This window comes from Salvelinus sp. IW2-2015, linkage group LG10 (genome assembly GCF_002910315.2).
Source record: "Salvelinus sp. IW2-2015 linkage group LG10, ASM291031v2, whole genome shotgun sequence".
NCBI classification, from domain to species: Eukaryota; Metazoa; Chordata; class Actinopteri; order Salmoniformes; family Salmonidae; genus Salvelinus; species Salvelinus sp. IW2-2015.
This window is the reverse complement of record NC_036850.1, coordinates 1,548,855-1,566,501: the sequence shown is the minus strand read 5'-3', so window position 1 is coordinate 1,566,501 and position 17,647 is coordinate 1,548,855. Positions and strand designations below refer to the sequence as shown.

General features: G+C 44.0%; 1 protein-coding gene across 1 annotated transcript in view; it reads right to left on the bottom strand.

Moving 5' to 3' along the window:
* Positions 1–17,647, bottom strand: part of kif6 (kinesin family member 6) — a 177,414-nt gene that overhangs the window by 92,627 nt on the left and 67,140 nt on the right. The window contains exon 12 of the mRNA XM_023995100.2: positions 2,276–2,435. Within this exon, the coding sequence (XP_023850868.1) occupies positions 2,276–2,435 (160 nt within the window). The remainder of the gene's footprint in view (positions 1–2,275; positions 2,436–17,647) is intronic.

The window sequence follows — 17,647 nt, the reverse complement described above, 5'->3', positions numbered from 1 at the left end:
TTCCATCCTGTGCCGGCGGCCAGGGTCCGGAATTCCAACGCGAACTCCTGTGCGCTCCTCGTCCCCTGCCTTAGGTGGACGAGACCTTCACCCGCCGCTCTATCCTCAGGCGGGTGATCAAAGACTGCCCGGAAGCGGCGGATGAAATCCTCGAAGTGGTCCAACACCGCTTCTTCTTCCCCCCATACGGCTTTGGCCCACTCCAGGACTTTCTCTGAGAGGCAGGAGACGAGGGCGGCCACGCTCTCATGGCCCGAAGAAGCCGGGTGGACGGTTGCCAGGTAGAGCTCTAGCTGGAGCAAGAACCCCTGACAACCCTCCGCCGTACCATCATACTCCCTCGGGAGGGCGAGCCGAATCTCACTGGGCCCGGGTGAAGGAGGGGTGAGTGATGGTGAGACTGGTGATGCTGGTGGAGACGCTGGAGGGACTCCTCTTCTCTCCCAGCGCTCCATGGTTTGTAGAATGCGATCCATGGCGCTGCCGAGATAATGTAGCATGGCAGTATGCTGCTGGACTCGCTCCTCAACCCCTACTGCAGGGGCACCTGCTCCTGCTGACTCCATTCTGAGTGGGTGCGCGTTTCTGTCAAGGCTGTGGGTAACTGGTAAAAGGAGTCAGGCGCAGGAGAGCTGAGATGCGTGGACAAGGTATTTAATACAAGATAACACCAGTATAAACACTATACTATGGTGCGGGAAAAATACCGGTACCACGAAATAAATGGGCGTAATAATAAAACCCGGCAACAAAATACCAGCCGTCAGTAACAACCTGAACAATAAAACAAACACGCAAACAAACATGGGGGAAACCAGAGGGTTAAATAATGAACATGTAATGGTGAATTTAAACCAGGTGTGTAGAAAACAAAGACAATACAAATGAAAAGTGGATCGGCGATGGCTAGAAGGCCGGTGACGTCGACCGCCAAACGCTGCTCGAGCAAGGAGAGGGACCGACTCCGGCGGAAGTCGTGACAGTTACTCCACAATACTAACCTAAATGACAGAGCGAAAAGAACGAAGCCTGTACAGACATTCATCCTGTTTGCAATAAGGCACTAAAGTAGAACATTTGGCAATTAACTTTATTAAAACATATAAAAATGAACTTTATGTCCTGAATACAACTCGTTATGTTTGGGACAAATCCAACACAACACATCACTGAATACCACTTCATATTTTCAAGCATGGTGGTGGCTGCATCATGTTATGGGTATACTTGTCATCGGAATAGGCCTCCCGAGGTGCACAATGGTCAAAGGCACTGCATCGCAGTGCTATAGTCGTCACTACAGACCAGGGTTTGATTCCGGGCTGTATCACAAATGGCCGTGATCGGGAGTCCCATAGGGTGGCGCACAATCATCGCCCTCTAGCGACTCCTTGTGGTGGGCCGGGCGCCTGCAGGCTGACTGGTGCAGCTGGCTTCTGAGTTAAGCAGGCGGGTGTTAAGAAGCGCGGTTTGACGGGTCATGTTTCATGACGCATGACTCGACCTTCACATTCCGAGCTCGTTGGGGAGTTATCAACATTGGTGAGAAAAATGGGGTAAAACGGAATAGAGCTAAGCAGAGGAAAAATCCTAGAGGATTGAAAATTGGCTTGAAAATCTACAGCAAGACTTGAAAACGGCTGTCTAGCAATGATCAACCACCAACTTGACAGAGATTGAAGAAGTTTTGAAAGAATGTGCGGATATTGTACAATCCAGGTGTGCAAAGCTCTAAGAGACTTACCCACTGCCAAAGGTGATTCTAACATTTATTGATTTAGGGGTGTAAATACTTATGCAAATGAGATATTTCTGTATTTAATGTTCAATAAATGTGCAAACATTTCTAAACACATGATTTCAGTTTGTGCAGATGAGTGACAAAAACAATCTACATAATCCATTTTGAATTCAGGCTGTAACACTACAAAATGTAGAATAAGTCAAGATGTATGAAAACTTTCTAAAGACACTGTGCCTGGTTAAATAAATGCTAAATAAATGCTAAATAACTAAATAAACTTAGCAGAAAAGAGTAAGCACATGAAAAATGTGTAAGTAGGAACTGGGTGTCCACTATCAGGTGGACCCTTTTGGTGATCGGGTAGAAAGTGGCGTTTCCTTGAGCTTAATTGTTTTTTGATTGGCGCATCAATAATGACTTCAACAGAAATAGAATATGCGTTTGCCAGAACATTCTCCGATTGGTAGTCACAAACAGATGACAGAGATGAACTTGAGTAATACTTGTAAGGTTGCAGCATAGGAAGGATACAGATCTCGTTATCGCGCTGAGTCAACATTTCCCTCAGCTTGGTCAGGTCTGCAGGCTGGAGCTGGGGGCTGTCTATTTGGTTGGGGACTACCACAGGTGGGGGAGGACTTGGGTGGTCGCCTCCCCCGTCTCCAATAGACAACCTCTCTCGTATCATTACCTGTAGAAGGGGACACATATAACAAAAACACAAAATTAACCTCCCCTCTAAAAACGAATTGCGCACCACCCAACATCAACACAACCACATTACACAGTTCAATAAAATGCAATTCACATTCCACAATCCAATCACAAATGTACATTCAACCCGCACTCTCTAGCAATACATACTCAATCCACCCTCTCCCTGACCCCCCATACGTTCTGAAAACCCTTCACATTATTGACCATCTCAAACTCGACCCCACCTGAGTTTGGGGTCACTTAGCTTTTCTTGCGATAACAAGGACATTTCTATTTATTTGTCCATTAAAATAACATCAAATTGATCAGAAATACAGTGTAGACATTGTTAATGTTGTAAATGACTACTGTAGCTGGAAACGGCAGATTTTTTATGGAATATCTACATAGGCATATATAAAATATATTTTGACTTGTTTAAAACTATTTTGGTTACTACATGATTCCATATGTGTTATTTCATAGTTTTGATATCTTCACTATTATTCTACAATGTAGAAAATAGGAAAAATAAAGAAAAACCCTTGAATGAGTAGGTGTTCAAATACATTTCACTGAGCAGTATGAAGACAGATTGACAGGGGTGAGACAATTAATTGTAATTTATCTTAATGTTCTTTTGTTGTTTGCAGGTGCACTATCCTTCTGACCCTATGCAGCCAGGTCCCATCTACTTTTTAACTCCTCGCAAGTGTGGCTTCTTTGGTGTCTGCTGTGAAGGAATTCCACAACAAGTCAACTACTTGATTGATGAAGGCATGTCATCCAGCAAATGCAGCAGCGCAGTTATCAACTACATGCACCATTTCTTCACCAACTACGGAGTTGGGGAAACACGTGTGCATCTGAATTGTGATAACTGCAGTGGCCAAAACAAGAACAAGTTTGTGCTCTGGTATTGTGCCTGGCGGACCATGCACAAGCTCAACCACACTCTGGACCTTCACTTCCTGATCACAGGCCACACCAAGTTTGCCCCCGACTGGTGCTTTGGCCTCATCAAGCAGCCTTCAGAAAGACCAGAGTGAACACTTTTGTCTGAGATTGCGGGTGTTGTGAAGGACAGCACTGAGACAGGGGTCAACACCCCACAGCTGATTGGACTGGAGGATGGTACGGTGCTGGTGGAAAGCTATGGCTGGCAACAACACCTGACAAGCAGTACCAGCACTTCAGCTGCTGACAACAACACCTGACACGCAGTACCATCACTTCCGGTGAATGTCATTTTCATTGCATTGTATGAGGTTAATCTTTTTATCGAAAATAGGGTGGTGAATTGATGTTGTGCAAGGTTGTAATGTCTTCACATTTTTTGTTGTTGTTAATTCCTGTTTTACAGCTTCGATGCTCTGGAGCCTGGTGTTGTTGTTGCCAAGGAGCGTTCAGACTCAGTCTGGACCAGGTTTCAGCCGCTGCACAACGCTGACATCCTTCTTCCCGTAGATGGTCTGCCTGTACAATCATTAGGCAAGGGCAATTTAAGTGTAGGAAAGGATGAAACAGCGTCTGTGCCACCAGTAAGTACAGATATGAATATAAATCTCCCCTGCACAGTCCCCGCAACCGGCCAATTTTCTCAAGGCTTCTGGAAAGTAATGCTTTCAACCGGGTTCTCCCTATTAAGCAACGAGTCAGAGGCCGAGCCTTCTCATGTCTCTCCTCCACCCGTTACGGGGTCTTTACGCCCCCGAAGCCTCCCACAATTAGATCTGACAAATTGAAAACCCTAGTCATTGGCAACTCCATTACCCGCAATATTAAACTTAAAAAGAATCATCCAGTGATGATTTTGTGCAAAGACATTGCTTGTCCAGAAGGCCAACCCAAGGCTGCTCAGGGCTCAACCCCCATGTTTTTGTTCAAAGGGAAAAAACAACACAAGAAACGCCCAAAATCTACAGATTCAGTTGCCCCCTCCCTCTGAGCCGGTTCTGTATGGTTAGCCATATGGCCCGGTAAATTTTTTTAACAACGTACACTTGGCTCTATCACTGTGAGAATGTCTTGGCCCCAACACCAACATCCCCACAAAATGAAAAGCCCAACCTAGAATACAGAAGGTCTAACAAAGACAGTAATGGCATCAGCCTAGCACAAATAGAAAACATGCCGAACAGTCTCAGGTTACGAAAAAACAGCCAGCTATTAGTGGCCAGGGCATCATGTATAACACTCCACTGGAGGTCCCCTGATCTTTTTGGCCCCTGGGTGGTTGTAGATCACCCTTCAAAGGAATCCTGCCAAGCTCTCATCCCCCAGGACACCCTACCACTGGTGCCGGCCCATTCACTGACTCTAAGATTTTGACATTCCTTACTTTGACACTGAGAATGTATAGTTCCCCCACCTTAGCAAACTCCCCCAGACTCAGAGTAGTAAAAGTCAGTAAGTCCCCAGTCTCTGCTGTCAGGTGCAGCGGAGGAAACAATGGTGCCTGCCAGCTTAGTGGAGTCTGCCTCTAGCACAGTCAGTGTAGTCCGCTTAGCTACCCCCATTGAGGCCATGTATGTGCCTCGATCTAGGTTGGGCAAAACTAAACATGGCGGTGTTTGCTCGAGCAATCGCACTGGAATAAAGACCTCCTCCATTCCTGTCATTATTGAAAGAGATTGTGATATCTCACATCTCAAAATAGGGGTACTTAATGTTAGATCCCTCACTTCAAAGGCAGTTATAGTCAATTAACGAATCACTGATCATAATCTTGATGTGATTGGCCTGACTGAAACATGGCTTAAGCCTGATGAATTTACTGTGTTAAGTGAGATCTCACCTCCTGGTTACACTAGTGACCATATCGCCCGCGCATCCAGCAAAGGACGGAGGTGTTGTTAACATTTAGGAAAGCAAATTTCAATTTACCAAAAAAAAACGACGTTTTCATCTTTTGAGCTTCTAGTCATGAAATCTATGCAGCCTACTCAATCACTTTTTTTTTTTTTATAGCTACTGAGTTCCTTGAATTCCTATCAGACCTTGTAGTCATGGCAGATAATATTCACATTTTTGGTGACTAATATTCACATGGAAAAGTTCACAGACCCACTCCAAAAGGCTTTCGGAGCCATCATCGACTCAGTGGGTTTTGTCCAACATACTCATTTCCACAGTCATACTCTGGACCTAGTGTTGTCCCGTGGAATTAATATTGTTTTTTCCTCATAATCCTGGACTATCGGACCACCATGTTATTATGTTTGCCATCGCAACAAATAATCTGCTCAGACTCCAACCAAGGATCATCAAAAGTCGTGCTATAAATTCTCGGACAACCCAAAGATTCCTAGATGCCCTTCCAGACTCCCTCCACCTACCCAAGGACGTCAGAGGACAAAAATCGGTTAAACACCTAACTGAGGAACTAAACTGAACCTTGCGTAATACCCTAGATGCAGTCGCACCGCTAAAAACAAAAAACATTTGTCATAAGAAACTCCCTGGTAGACAGAACATACCTGAGAACTGAAGCAAGCTTCCAGAAAATTGGAACGGAAATGGCGTTCTTGGAGGTCTTCCGATTAGCTTGGAAAGTATGCAGTATCGAAGAGCCCTCACTGTTGCTCGATCATCCTATTTTTCCAACTGAATTGAGTAGAATAAGAACAATCCAACATTTATTTTTGATTCTGTCGCAAAGCTAACTAAAAAGCAGCATTCCCCAAGAGAAAATGGCTTTCACTTCAGCAGTGAAAAATTCATGAACTTCTTCGCCGAAAATATCATGATCATTAGAAAGCAAATTACAGACTCCTCTTAAATCTGCATATTTCTCCAAAGCTCAGTTGTCCTGAGTCTGCACAACACTGCCAGGACCTAGGATCAAGGGAGACACTCAAGTTTTGAAATACTAAATATCTTGACACGTGGATGAAAATAATCATGGCCTCTAAACCTTCAAGCTGCATACTGGACCCTATTCCAACTAAACTACTGAGAGCTGCTTCCTGTGCTTGGCCCTCCTATGTTGAAAATAATAAACAACTCCCTATCCACCGGATGTGTACCAAACTCACTAAAAGTGGCAGTAACAAAGCCTCTCTAGAAAAAGCCAAACCTTGATGCAGAAAATATAAAAAACTATCGGCCTGTATCGAATCTCCCATTCCTCTCAAAGAATTTTGAAAAAGATTATGTGCAGCAACTCACCGCCTTCCTGAAGACAAACAATGTATACGAAACGCTTCAGTCTGGTTTTAGACCTCATTATAGCACTGAGGCTGCACTCGTGAAGGTGGTAAATGACCTTTTAATGGCGTCAGACCAAGGCTCTGTATCTGTCCTCGTGCTCCTAGACCTTAGTGCTGCTTTTGATAACACCGATCACCACATTCTTTTGGTGAGATTGGAAACCCAAATTGGTCTACACGGACAAGTTCTGGCCTGGTTTAGATCTTATCTGTCGGAAAGATATCAGTTTGTCTCTGTGGATGGTTTGTCCTCTGACAAATCAACTGTAAATGTCGGTGTTCCTCAAGGTTCCGTTTAAGGACCACTATTGTTTTCACTATATATTTTACCTCTTGGTGATGTCATTCGGAAACATAATGTTAACTTTCATTGCTATGCGGACGATACATAGCTGTACATTTCGATGAAACATGGTGAAGCCCCAAAATTGCCCTCCCTGGATGCCTGTGTTTCAGACAAAAGGAAGGGAATGGCGGTAAATGTTTAACTTTTAAACTCGGACAAAACAGAGATGCTAATTCTAGGTCCAAAGAAACAAAGAGATCTTCTGTTGGATCTGACAATTAATCCTGATTGTTGTACAGTTGTCTCAAAAAAAACTTTACTCTAGATCCTGATCTCTCGTTTGACAAACAAACCAAGACTGTTTCAAGGACAGCTTTTTTACATCTACGTAACATTGCAAAAATCAGAAACCTTCTGTCCAAAAATTATGCAGAAAGATGAATCCATGCTTTTGTCACTTGTAGATTAGACTACTTCAATGCTCTACTTTCCGGCATGTGGATAAAGCACCAAATAAACTTCAGTTAGTGCTAAACACAGCTGCTAGAATCTTGACAAAAAACTAAAAATGTGATCATATTACTCAAGTGCTAGCCTGGAATAAGCCAGGGCTAGCCTGTGCTTCCTGTTAAGGCTAGGGCTGATTTCAAGGTTTTACTGCTAACCTACAAAGCATTACACAGGCTTCCTCCTACCTATCTTTCCGATTTGGTCCTGCCAAACATACCTACACGTACGCTACGGTCACAAGACGCAGGCTTAATTGTCCCTAGAATTTCTAAGCAAATAGCTGGAGGCAGGGCTTTCTCCTATAGACATCTTTTTTTTAATGATCTGCCTATCCATTTGAGAGACGCAGACTCGGTCTCGACCTGCTAACCATGTGTATGTGACCAATAAAATTTGATTTGATCTTTAAGTCTTTATTGAAGACTCATCTCTTCAGTAGGTCCTATGATTGAATGTAGTCTGGCCCAGGGGTGTGAAGTTGAACAGAAAGGCACTGGAGCTACAAACCTCCCTTGCTGTCTCTGCCTGGCCGATTCCCCTCGCTCCACTGATTTGATCTTTAAGTCTTTATTGAAGACTCATCTCTTCAGTAGGTCCTATGATTGAATGTAGTCTGGCCCAGGGGTGTGAAGTTGAACAGAAAGGCACTGGAGCTACAAACCTCCCTTGCTGTCTCTGCCTGGCCGATTCCCCTCGCTCCACTGGGATTCTCTGCCTCTAACCCTATTACGGGGGCTGAGTCAATGGCTTCCTGGTGCTCTTCCATGCCGTCCCTAGGAGAGGTTCGTCACTTGATTGGGTTGAGTCACTGACGTGATCTTCCTGTCCGGGTTTTACATTTGCATTGATGTCAGAGTGATTAGAGGGACAATAGAGTGCTGAGTACCAGGCAGTTAGCAAGTTTGGTAGGCTACTAATGACCATCAGCAGCATCAGAGCTTGGAGAAGCCTATTCACCATGACTAAACTGTAAATTTGACTGCCGTCATGACTCGTGACTGCCGGTGAGGTGGTGATACGGTCACCATAACAGCCCTATCACAGACCAGCAAATATTCTTTACATTATCAACATCAGAATCACTACAAAACGTATTGTATGACCTCTTATACACTACATTAGGCTCAGCCTCGGGACTTTGGTTTTCTTAGATATGGCTACTATATTGTGATCACTACATCCGATGGATTTGGATACTGCTTTAAAGCAAATTCTGCAGCATTAGTAAAGATGTGATCAATACATGTTGATGATTTCATTTCTGTGCTGTGTGTAACTACCCTGGTAGGTTGATTAATAACCTGAACCAGGTTGCAGACACTAGTTACAGTTTGAAGCTTTTTATTGAGTGGGCAGCTTTATGAAAGACAGTCAATATTGAAATCAACCAGAAAATATACCTCTCTGTTGATATCACATACATTATCAAGCATTTCACACATATTATCCAGATACTGACCGTTAGCATTTGGTTGTCTATAGCAGCTTCCCACAATAATAGGCTTTAGGTGAGGCAGATGAACCTGTAGCCATATTCAGACCTGCCAATTTTATTAAACAAATAATAAAAAGTTATTTGTTTAGATATAAAATGTACAAACGTCGTATACACGCATTTTTTTTTAAAACTCTGATATGATAAGAACAAATGTTTGAAGCAGAGTATCAGTATCAAACAAACATGTCATCCATAATAAAAACGAAAAAGTTATGATAGGAAACAGTGGGTGAGAACAAATCTTCTGGAGACCTTCAACTGTTCAGGAAATCATTTCCTAGGCAGATTTGCCTGATAGCTAGCAGCAGGGGGGCATCTGGGTAGACTTCTCTGTGGCAAACAGTTCCTCTGGTAATCATTGACACCTTCTTGTTTAACGAGGGCACTCAGCATGTCTGTACTGAGGGAGGCTCTGTACTGGGTTTTGTTCTTGGAAACGAGACTGAATATTCATTCGCAGTCTGCATTGCTGTGGAATATGACCAATATCACCAGCATCACAGCCAAAAGGTGGGAGTAGACCAGGCTGCCCCACCTTTCCATTGTGCCGATTTCTCTTCAGGCCTGATCCATGCGCATGTTGACCAGACTCTGCTCAAAGGTTGTTGCCTGATAGAGTCTAAACTCATCTTCCACCAGATCAACAGACGCTCCCTCGGGAATAATGCAGGGAAAGCGTGCCATGAAAAAGTTGAGGTTTGAGAACTTGTCAGTCTGCCTGTTGGCAAAGTCAGCAACCACTGCATGCTGGAGGAGCACATCTGCAAATGGAAATTCCAGCAACATGTAGTCTACTGCAGAAGAAAATATGTTTCTGACATCTGCATAGAAAGTCTTCAGATCCAGCTTGCCTTGGCCCCCAAGTTCAGTCTCTATAGTAGAGGAACGCTTGTCACCTCTCAAACAGGGCCAGTCACTAGGGCCAGCTCACAAGTATTGGCTTTTTAGACACGGTTCCTAATCAACGCTAAAAGCAAAATCATTTTGAAAACATAAAAACAAAAACAAATGATCGCAAACTGTCTACACAAAGCTAAAGTAGGCTACCGCAATGGGAATCTGAACGCTGTTCGCCAGAAGAGTCTGGTGTTTCAGCCTATGTAAAGGTGCCTATTGTATTTCTTTGCAGCGCATACACCATTTCAGAATTTCGAAAATTGAGAAAATCGCAAATCTAGTGCAAAGGCATTTTAGATGCATTGCCTCTATAGCTAATACCGGACACTCATTCATTCTTTATTGCACAGTCTTCTAAACTCCGACTCCATTTAATGCCAAGATGTTTATATTTATTTTTTATTATACTTTTGTTATGCTTTTTGTGACGTGGATCATAATTACAGTTACAGGTTGCGTGATCCTCGTAATGTTACGTGGAAAATACAACTAATGGGACGCAGAATGAAATGTATATCACACTCGCACAAATGCGACCAGTTATTTTTCGGATTTGCATTTCATTTCTTTCACTAGCAAATGCGAGTGAACTGCTGGCACTTTAGAGCCCACTGAATGTCCATCTCACGTTCGCTGACGCTAGCTTGAAACAATTAGTGTTTACCTTTCCACAACACACAGAGTCGAAAAGGGATTTGTCCATGTGTTTATGTACAGCTGACAGTCGGCAAACTCAGCATCACGACAAACAGGAGGAGTGGCAGACGGGGTCGCTACGTCGAATACTGATGTATTAATCGCCATGTCCGTTGACACAAACTCCATACATGTCTGTGTGTTGCAGCTCGAGAATCGGGATGTTAGGTTTACTCAGTGGATACATTTTTTATTTTATTTTATTTAATCATTTAAAAATCAGGCCCTATTCATTACTGAGCACTTTTAACTTGGATCTCGTACCTGCGTACATGAACAGAGAATTGCGTAGTTGGTACGCAAAATGTGTGCATGTTGGCAGGTCTGCAAATTACTTAAAAAGTATTTAACATGAGATCTAAGCTTTACAGGAATGTGGTTCTGAATATTTATTTTATTTTTTATTTCACCGTTATTTTACCAGGTAAGTTGACTGAGAACACGTTCTCATTTGCAGCAACGACCTGGGGAATAGTTACAGGGGAGAGGAGGGGGATGAATGTGCCAATTGTAAACTGGGGATTATTAGGTGACCGTGATGGTTGAGGGCCAGATTGGGAATTTAGCCAGGACACCGGGGTTAACACCCCTACTCTTACGATAAGTGCCATGGGATCTTTAATGACCTCAGAGAGTCAGGACACCCGTTTAACGTCCCATCCGAAAGACGGCACCCTACACAGGGTTGACTGTGTTGACCGCAACACCGCCCCCATTGGCATTTCTGTCTTTTCTGTAGATTTTATAACCTTGTATTGCTACCACTGTATCATCAAAGTGAGTTTCAGAGAATATGAATGTTACTAGCATGTTATTATCTGTTACTAACAAGTTACTGATTTCATGAACCTTGTTTCTTAGGCTACATATGTTAATGTGGGCTATGCTTGATTGTTTTTATTGCTTTACTTGGAAGCTTATCAGAAGTAGACATGCTCATGTTATTATATTTGATCTGAAAGTGCATGGTGAGCTGCAAACAGTGGACTTCCTACTAGGGCACACCACCTCAGTGCTAACAGTATATTTCTGGTTCATAGGCACATGATTACTGCATACAATAGCTGTAGGATCAACAGGGCAGGGCAGTTAGGGGGACATAAATTAAGCCCCTGGGATAATGTACATTTGCTGCAGCATTACGACAACTCAGCGACAATGGTAGCGATTAACTGAGCTGGTCTTGGGTCATTCATAAAAGTCATTGTATCAACGCAGCCTTGAAATACGTGACTCCAGGAGCCAAGATTATTTGGATGGATTCTGTCATTCCTGTAGAGCATCTTCTGTTTCCAGAAGGTGCCAAAGGTATCTGTAAAAGTGATTCCAACAGTGCTACAGTAATCTTTTAGCCAGGTACAGTGGGGAGAACAAGTATTTGATACACTGCCGATTTTGCAGGTTTTCCTAATTACAAAGCATGTAGAGGTCTGTAATTATTATCATAGGTACACTTCAACTGTGAGAGACGGAATCTAAAACAAAAACCCAGAAAATCACATTGTATGATTTTTAAGTAATGAATTTGCATTTTATTGCATGACATAAGTATTTGATACATCAGAAAAGCAGAACTTAATATTTGGTACAGAAACCTTTGTTTGCAATTACAGAGATCATACGTTTCCTGTAGTTTTTGACCAGGTTTGCACACACTGCAGCAGGGATTTTGGCCCACTCCTCCATACAGACCTTCTCCAGATCCTTCAGGTTTCGGGGCTGTCGCTGGGCAATACGGACTTTCAGCTCCCTCCAAAGATTTTCTAATGGGTTCAGGTCTGGAGACTGGCTAGGCCACTCCAGGACCTTGAGATGCTTCTTCGGAGCCACTCCTTAGTTGCCCTGGCTGTGTGTTCGGGTCGTTGTCATGCTGGAAGACCCAGCCACGACCCATCTTCAATGTTCTTATAGAGGGAAGGAGGTTTTTGGCCAAGATCTCCGATACATGGCCCATCCATCCCCTTCAATACGGTGCAGGTCGTTCCTGTCCCTTTGCAGAAAAGCATCCCCAAAGAATGATGTTTCACCTCATGCTTCACGGTTGGGATGGTGTTCTTGCGGGTTGTTACTATATCCTTTTTCTTCCTCCAAACACGGCGAGTGGAGTTTAGACAAAAACTCTATTTTTGTCTCATCAGACCACATGACCTTCTCCCATCCCTCCTTGGATCATCCAGATGGTTATTGGCAAACTTCAGACGGGCCTGGACATGCGCTGGCTTGAGCAGGGGGAGCTTGCGTGCGCTGCAGGATTTTAATCCATGACGGCGTGTGTGTTACTAATGGTTTTCTTTGAGACTGTGGTCCAGCTCTCTTCAGGTCATTGACCAGGTCCTGCAGTGTAGTTCTGGGCTGATCCCTCACCTTCCTCATGATCATTGATGCCCCACGAGGTGAGATCTTGCATGGAGCCCCAGACGAGGGTGATGACCGTCATCTTGAACTCTTCCATTTTCTAATAATTGCGCCAACAGTTGTTGCCTTCTCACCAAGCTGCTTGCCTATTGTCCCTGTAGCCCATCCCAGCCTTGTGCAGGTCTACAATTTTATCCCTGATGTCCCTACACAGCTCTCTGGTCTTGGCCATTGTGGAGAGGTTGGAGTCTGTTTGATTGAGTGTGTGGACAGTTGTCTTTTATACAGGTAACGAGTTCAAACAGGTGCAGTTAATACAGGTAATGAGTGGAGAACAGGAGGGCTTCTTAAAGAAAAACGAACAGGTCTGTGAGAGCTGGAATTCTTACTGGTTGGTAGGTGATCAAATACTTATGTCATGTAATAAAATGCAAATTCATTACTTAAAAATCATACAATGTGATTTTCTGGATTTTTCTTTTAGATTCTGTCTCTCACAGTTGAAGTGTACCTGTGATAAAAATTACAGACCTCTACATGCTTTGTAAGTAGGAAAACCTGCAAAATCGGCAGTGTATCAAATACTTGTTCTCCCCACTGTATGTAATGCCAGTAGCCTGCTGAATATTTCACACCTGCGGTACAAAAATGGTACCGGACCTGAAACAATTGGTCGCTTTTTGGAATCTTTCAGTGCTAGAATCAGTTCTTTAAAATATATTTTCAGAAGTTCCGAGCAAGCCCTCCTGATGTCGTTTGACCCCACATGGACTACGACAGCGTCAGCTCCCGGCATCTGTAGTAGAATGTTCGGAAGCAGCCTTGTAATGTCCTGTATTCGAGGATAGCACAGGATTTTTGCCACTTCGCCCCTGTAGTCCTCTGCAAGCAAACAGTTGCTACATTGAAAGTCCAGGTGGTCCACATTGTCCCGGAATAAAGCAAAATAAACACAGTTCCTGCAGCGTTGAAAACGTTCAATAGCGACCTCCATTTGAGACTGCTAGGCTACCTGGGCTTCCGTGTCTCTCTTCTTACAGGGAATTCTAAACTGAGTGAACAAAAAGAGCTCACACAAATTACAAAATTCTAAAAGCAGAAATATGTGTCCTCGTTTAAATCCTCTCACAGCGGTAAGCATGAAAGCAGTGTCTTTGCATGTACTGTTGGCAGCAGCATTGGCTAACGTTGGTAGCTATACAACGTAGTTCCAGCCAGGTCAGGTTGCAGGGAATACAGCCACAAATATCGTGGGACACCTCCGCTGTCCCAGCTGTTTGTGGAAAACCCTGCTATCTTGATACTGATAGCTAACAGGTAGGCTAGTAGCTGGCTACAGAAAAAACTTTTTGGTCTGGCATGATCCTGGGACAGATGGTAGTGGTCACAACAACTGAGGCTAACCACGTTGCGGGATCCAAAATCAAAAGGTATATAAACTAAACTTTGTAAAGTGTTGCACAGGTGACATGCTGGTAAAAATATGGTAAAACGGATTTCAGTATCCATGCATTATAATCACTGTCCACGAGAAGCAGATGTGCATTTTCCCTTTGCTTATGGCCCTATACAGTTTGTTGAGTGCAGTCTTAATGCCAGCATCGGTTTGTGGACAGCTACGAAAAATATAGATGAGAACTTTCTCAGTAAATAGTAGGGACTGCAATTTATCATGAAGTATTCTAACTCAGGCGAGCAAAAACTTGAGACTTCCTTAACATTAGAGATTGCGCACCTGCTGCCTTACCTGAGGCTTCTGTCTTGTCTAAATGATGCATAGAAAACCAGCTAGATGTATATTATCCATGTTGTTGTTCAGCCACGACTTCGAGAAACATAGGATATTACAGTTAGTCAGGTCCCGTTGAAAGGATAGTCACGAACGGAGCTCGTCTAGTTTGTTCTCCAGTGATTGCACGTTCACCAATAGAACAGAGGGTAAGGGCCTCCCGAGTGGTCTAAGGCACTGCATCGCAGTGCTAGAGGCTTCACTACAGACCCAGGTTCGATCCCAGGCTGTGTCATAGCTGGCCGTTACCGGAAGACCCATGAGGTGGCGCGCAATTGGCAGAGCGTCGTCCAGGTTAGGTGAGGGTTTGGCCGGACGGGATTTCCTTGTCCTATCGCGCTCTAGCGACTCCTTGTGGAGGGCCGAGCACCTGCAACCTGACTGGACAATGTTTACGCCGACACATTGGTACGGCTGGCTTCATGGTTAAGCCAGTAGGGTCGTGTTTCTCGACCTTCGCCTCTCCTGAGTCCGTAGGGGATTTGCAGCGATGGGACAAGACTAACTACCAATTGGATATCACAAAATTGGGGGGAAAAAGGGATAAAAAAAAATATATGTAAAAAAATATTTAAAAAAATAGGGTAGAGGCATTTTATGTACTCACCGACATAATTTCGTTAGGATGCCCACACGTCAGCCTATCTTACACCTCATATTTATTATTCCGCCCTTGGGAATTAGGGCCTGGTGAGGAAACATAGATTTCGGGAACACAGGATCCAGGGAACATAGGGCCCAGAGAACATACAGTCGTGGCCAAAAGTTTTGAGAATGACACAAATATTAATTTTAACAAAGTCTGCTGCCTCAGTTTGTATGATGGCAATTTGCATATACTCCAGAATGTTATGAAGAGTGATCAGATGAATTGCAATTAATTGCAAAGTCCTTCTTTGCCATGCAAATGAACTGAATCCCCCCCAAAAAAATTCCACTGCATTTCAGCCCTGCCACAAAAGGACCAGCTGACATCATGTACAGTGCCCTAAATATTTCACCTGACCTTACACCTGAGTAACTGTCACCGAAGTTACTTTCTGGCCACTTGTTGTGTGTAATTTATGTATAACACTTTTAGGCTGAGTCCATCAAGTTTCATGGAGTGTTTGCATGACAATAGCCTTCTGTTGCACCAGCCTGACCTAGTGATCTGTAGCTATGTGCTGACATCATGGATCACATGGCCTCGGCCAGGCTTTATTCGMGGCCTATGGGAGACGATTTTGGCCTTGCGGTAGCAGCGTGGGTTCAGGCTCCGAAATAGAACCAAACCATTCCCAGTGACCAATGACCAGTGGTCAAGCTTTGAGGGCACAGCTGGGAATATCACATAAGCTTAATGGGTAAAAAGAGATTGGGAGCGGCTTTTGGTGCTCTTGTCACTTTGTCTGACCGTCTGGTTTCCTCYGGCTTTTGTAAGATGTCATACTGCTTTATTAAGGTCTGTTCATCTGACCTTTGCCCTTCACTTGACTTTCAATGACCCTAGGCTTCTAACAACTGTCGAGAGTAGTTGCAAAATTGMCAKATYGTTGTTGCTCTTGATTGTATTTCTCTACTGCTGCTGGAATAGTTAGTGTCCGAATCTGCCTTGTGATTTGGGTCACACTTTATTTGGATAGCCTGAATTGCTCTACAGATGGTCATACCACAAAAGGACCACCTGACATGTCAGTGATTCTCTCGTTAACACAGGTGTGAGTGTTGACGAGGACAAGGCTGGAGATCACTCTGTCATGCTGATTGAGTTCGAATAACAGACTGGAAGCTTCAAAAGGAGGGTAGAGCTTGGGATCATTGTTCTTCCTCTGTCAGCCATGGTTACCTGCAAGGAAACACGTGCCGTCATCATTGCTTTGCACAAAAAGGGCTTCACAGGCAAGGATATTGCTGCCAGTAAGATTGCACCTAAATCAACCATGTATCGGATCATCAAGAACTTCAAGGAGAGCGGTTCAATTGTTGTGAAGAAGGCTTCAGGATGCCCAAGAAAGTCCAGCAAGCGCCAGGACCGTCTCCTAAAGTTGATTCAGCTACAGGATTGGGGCACCACCAGTACAGAGCTTGCTCAGGAATAGCAGCAGGCAGGTGTGAGTGCATCTGCACCCACAGTGAGGTGTAGACTTTTGGAGGATGGCCTGGTATCAAGAAGGGCAGCAAAGAAGCCACTTCTCTCCAGGAAAAACATCAGGGACAGACTGATATTCTGCAAAAGGTACAGGGATTGGACTGCTGAGGACTGGGGACTGGGTTCTCTGATGAATCCCCTTTCTGTTTTTTGGGGGCGTCCGGAGAAGACAAGGTGAACGCTACCATCAGTCCTGTGTCATACCAACAGTAAAGCATCCTGAGACCATTCATGTGTGGGGTTGCTTCTCAGACAAGGGAGTGGGCTCACTCACAATTTGCCTAAGAACACAGCCATGAATAAAGAATGGTACCAACACATCCTAACTACTCCCAACCATCCAGGAACAGTTTGGTGACGAACAATGCCTTTTCCAGCATGATGGAGCACCTTGCCATAAGGCAAAAGTGATAACTAAGTGGCTCGGGGAACAAAACATCGATATTTTGGGTCCATGGCCAGGAAACTCCCCAGACCTTAATCCCATTGAGAACTTGTGGTCAATCCTCAAGAGGCGGGAGGACAAACAAAAGCCCACAAACTCCAAGCATTGATTATGCAAGAATGGGCTGCCATCAGCCAGGATGTGGCCCAGAAGTTAATTGACAGCATGCCAGGGTGGATTGCAGAGGTCTTGAAAAAGAAGGGTCAACACTGCAAATATTGACTCTTTCCATCAACTTCATGTAATTGTCAATAAAAGCCTTTGACACTTATGAAATGCTTGTAATCATACTTCAGTATTCCATAGTAGCATCTGACAAAAAAATATATCGAAAGACACTGAAGCAGCAAACTTTGTGGAAATTAATATTTGTGTTATTCTCAAAACTT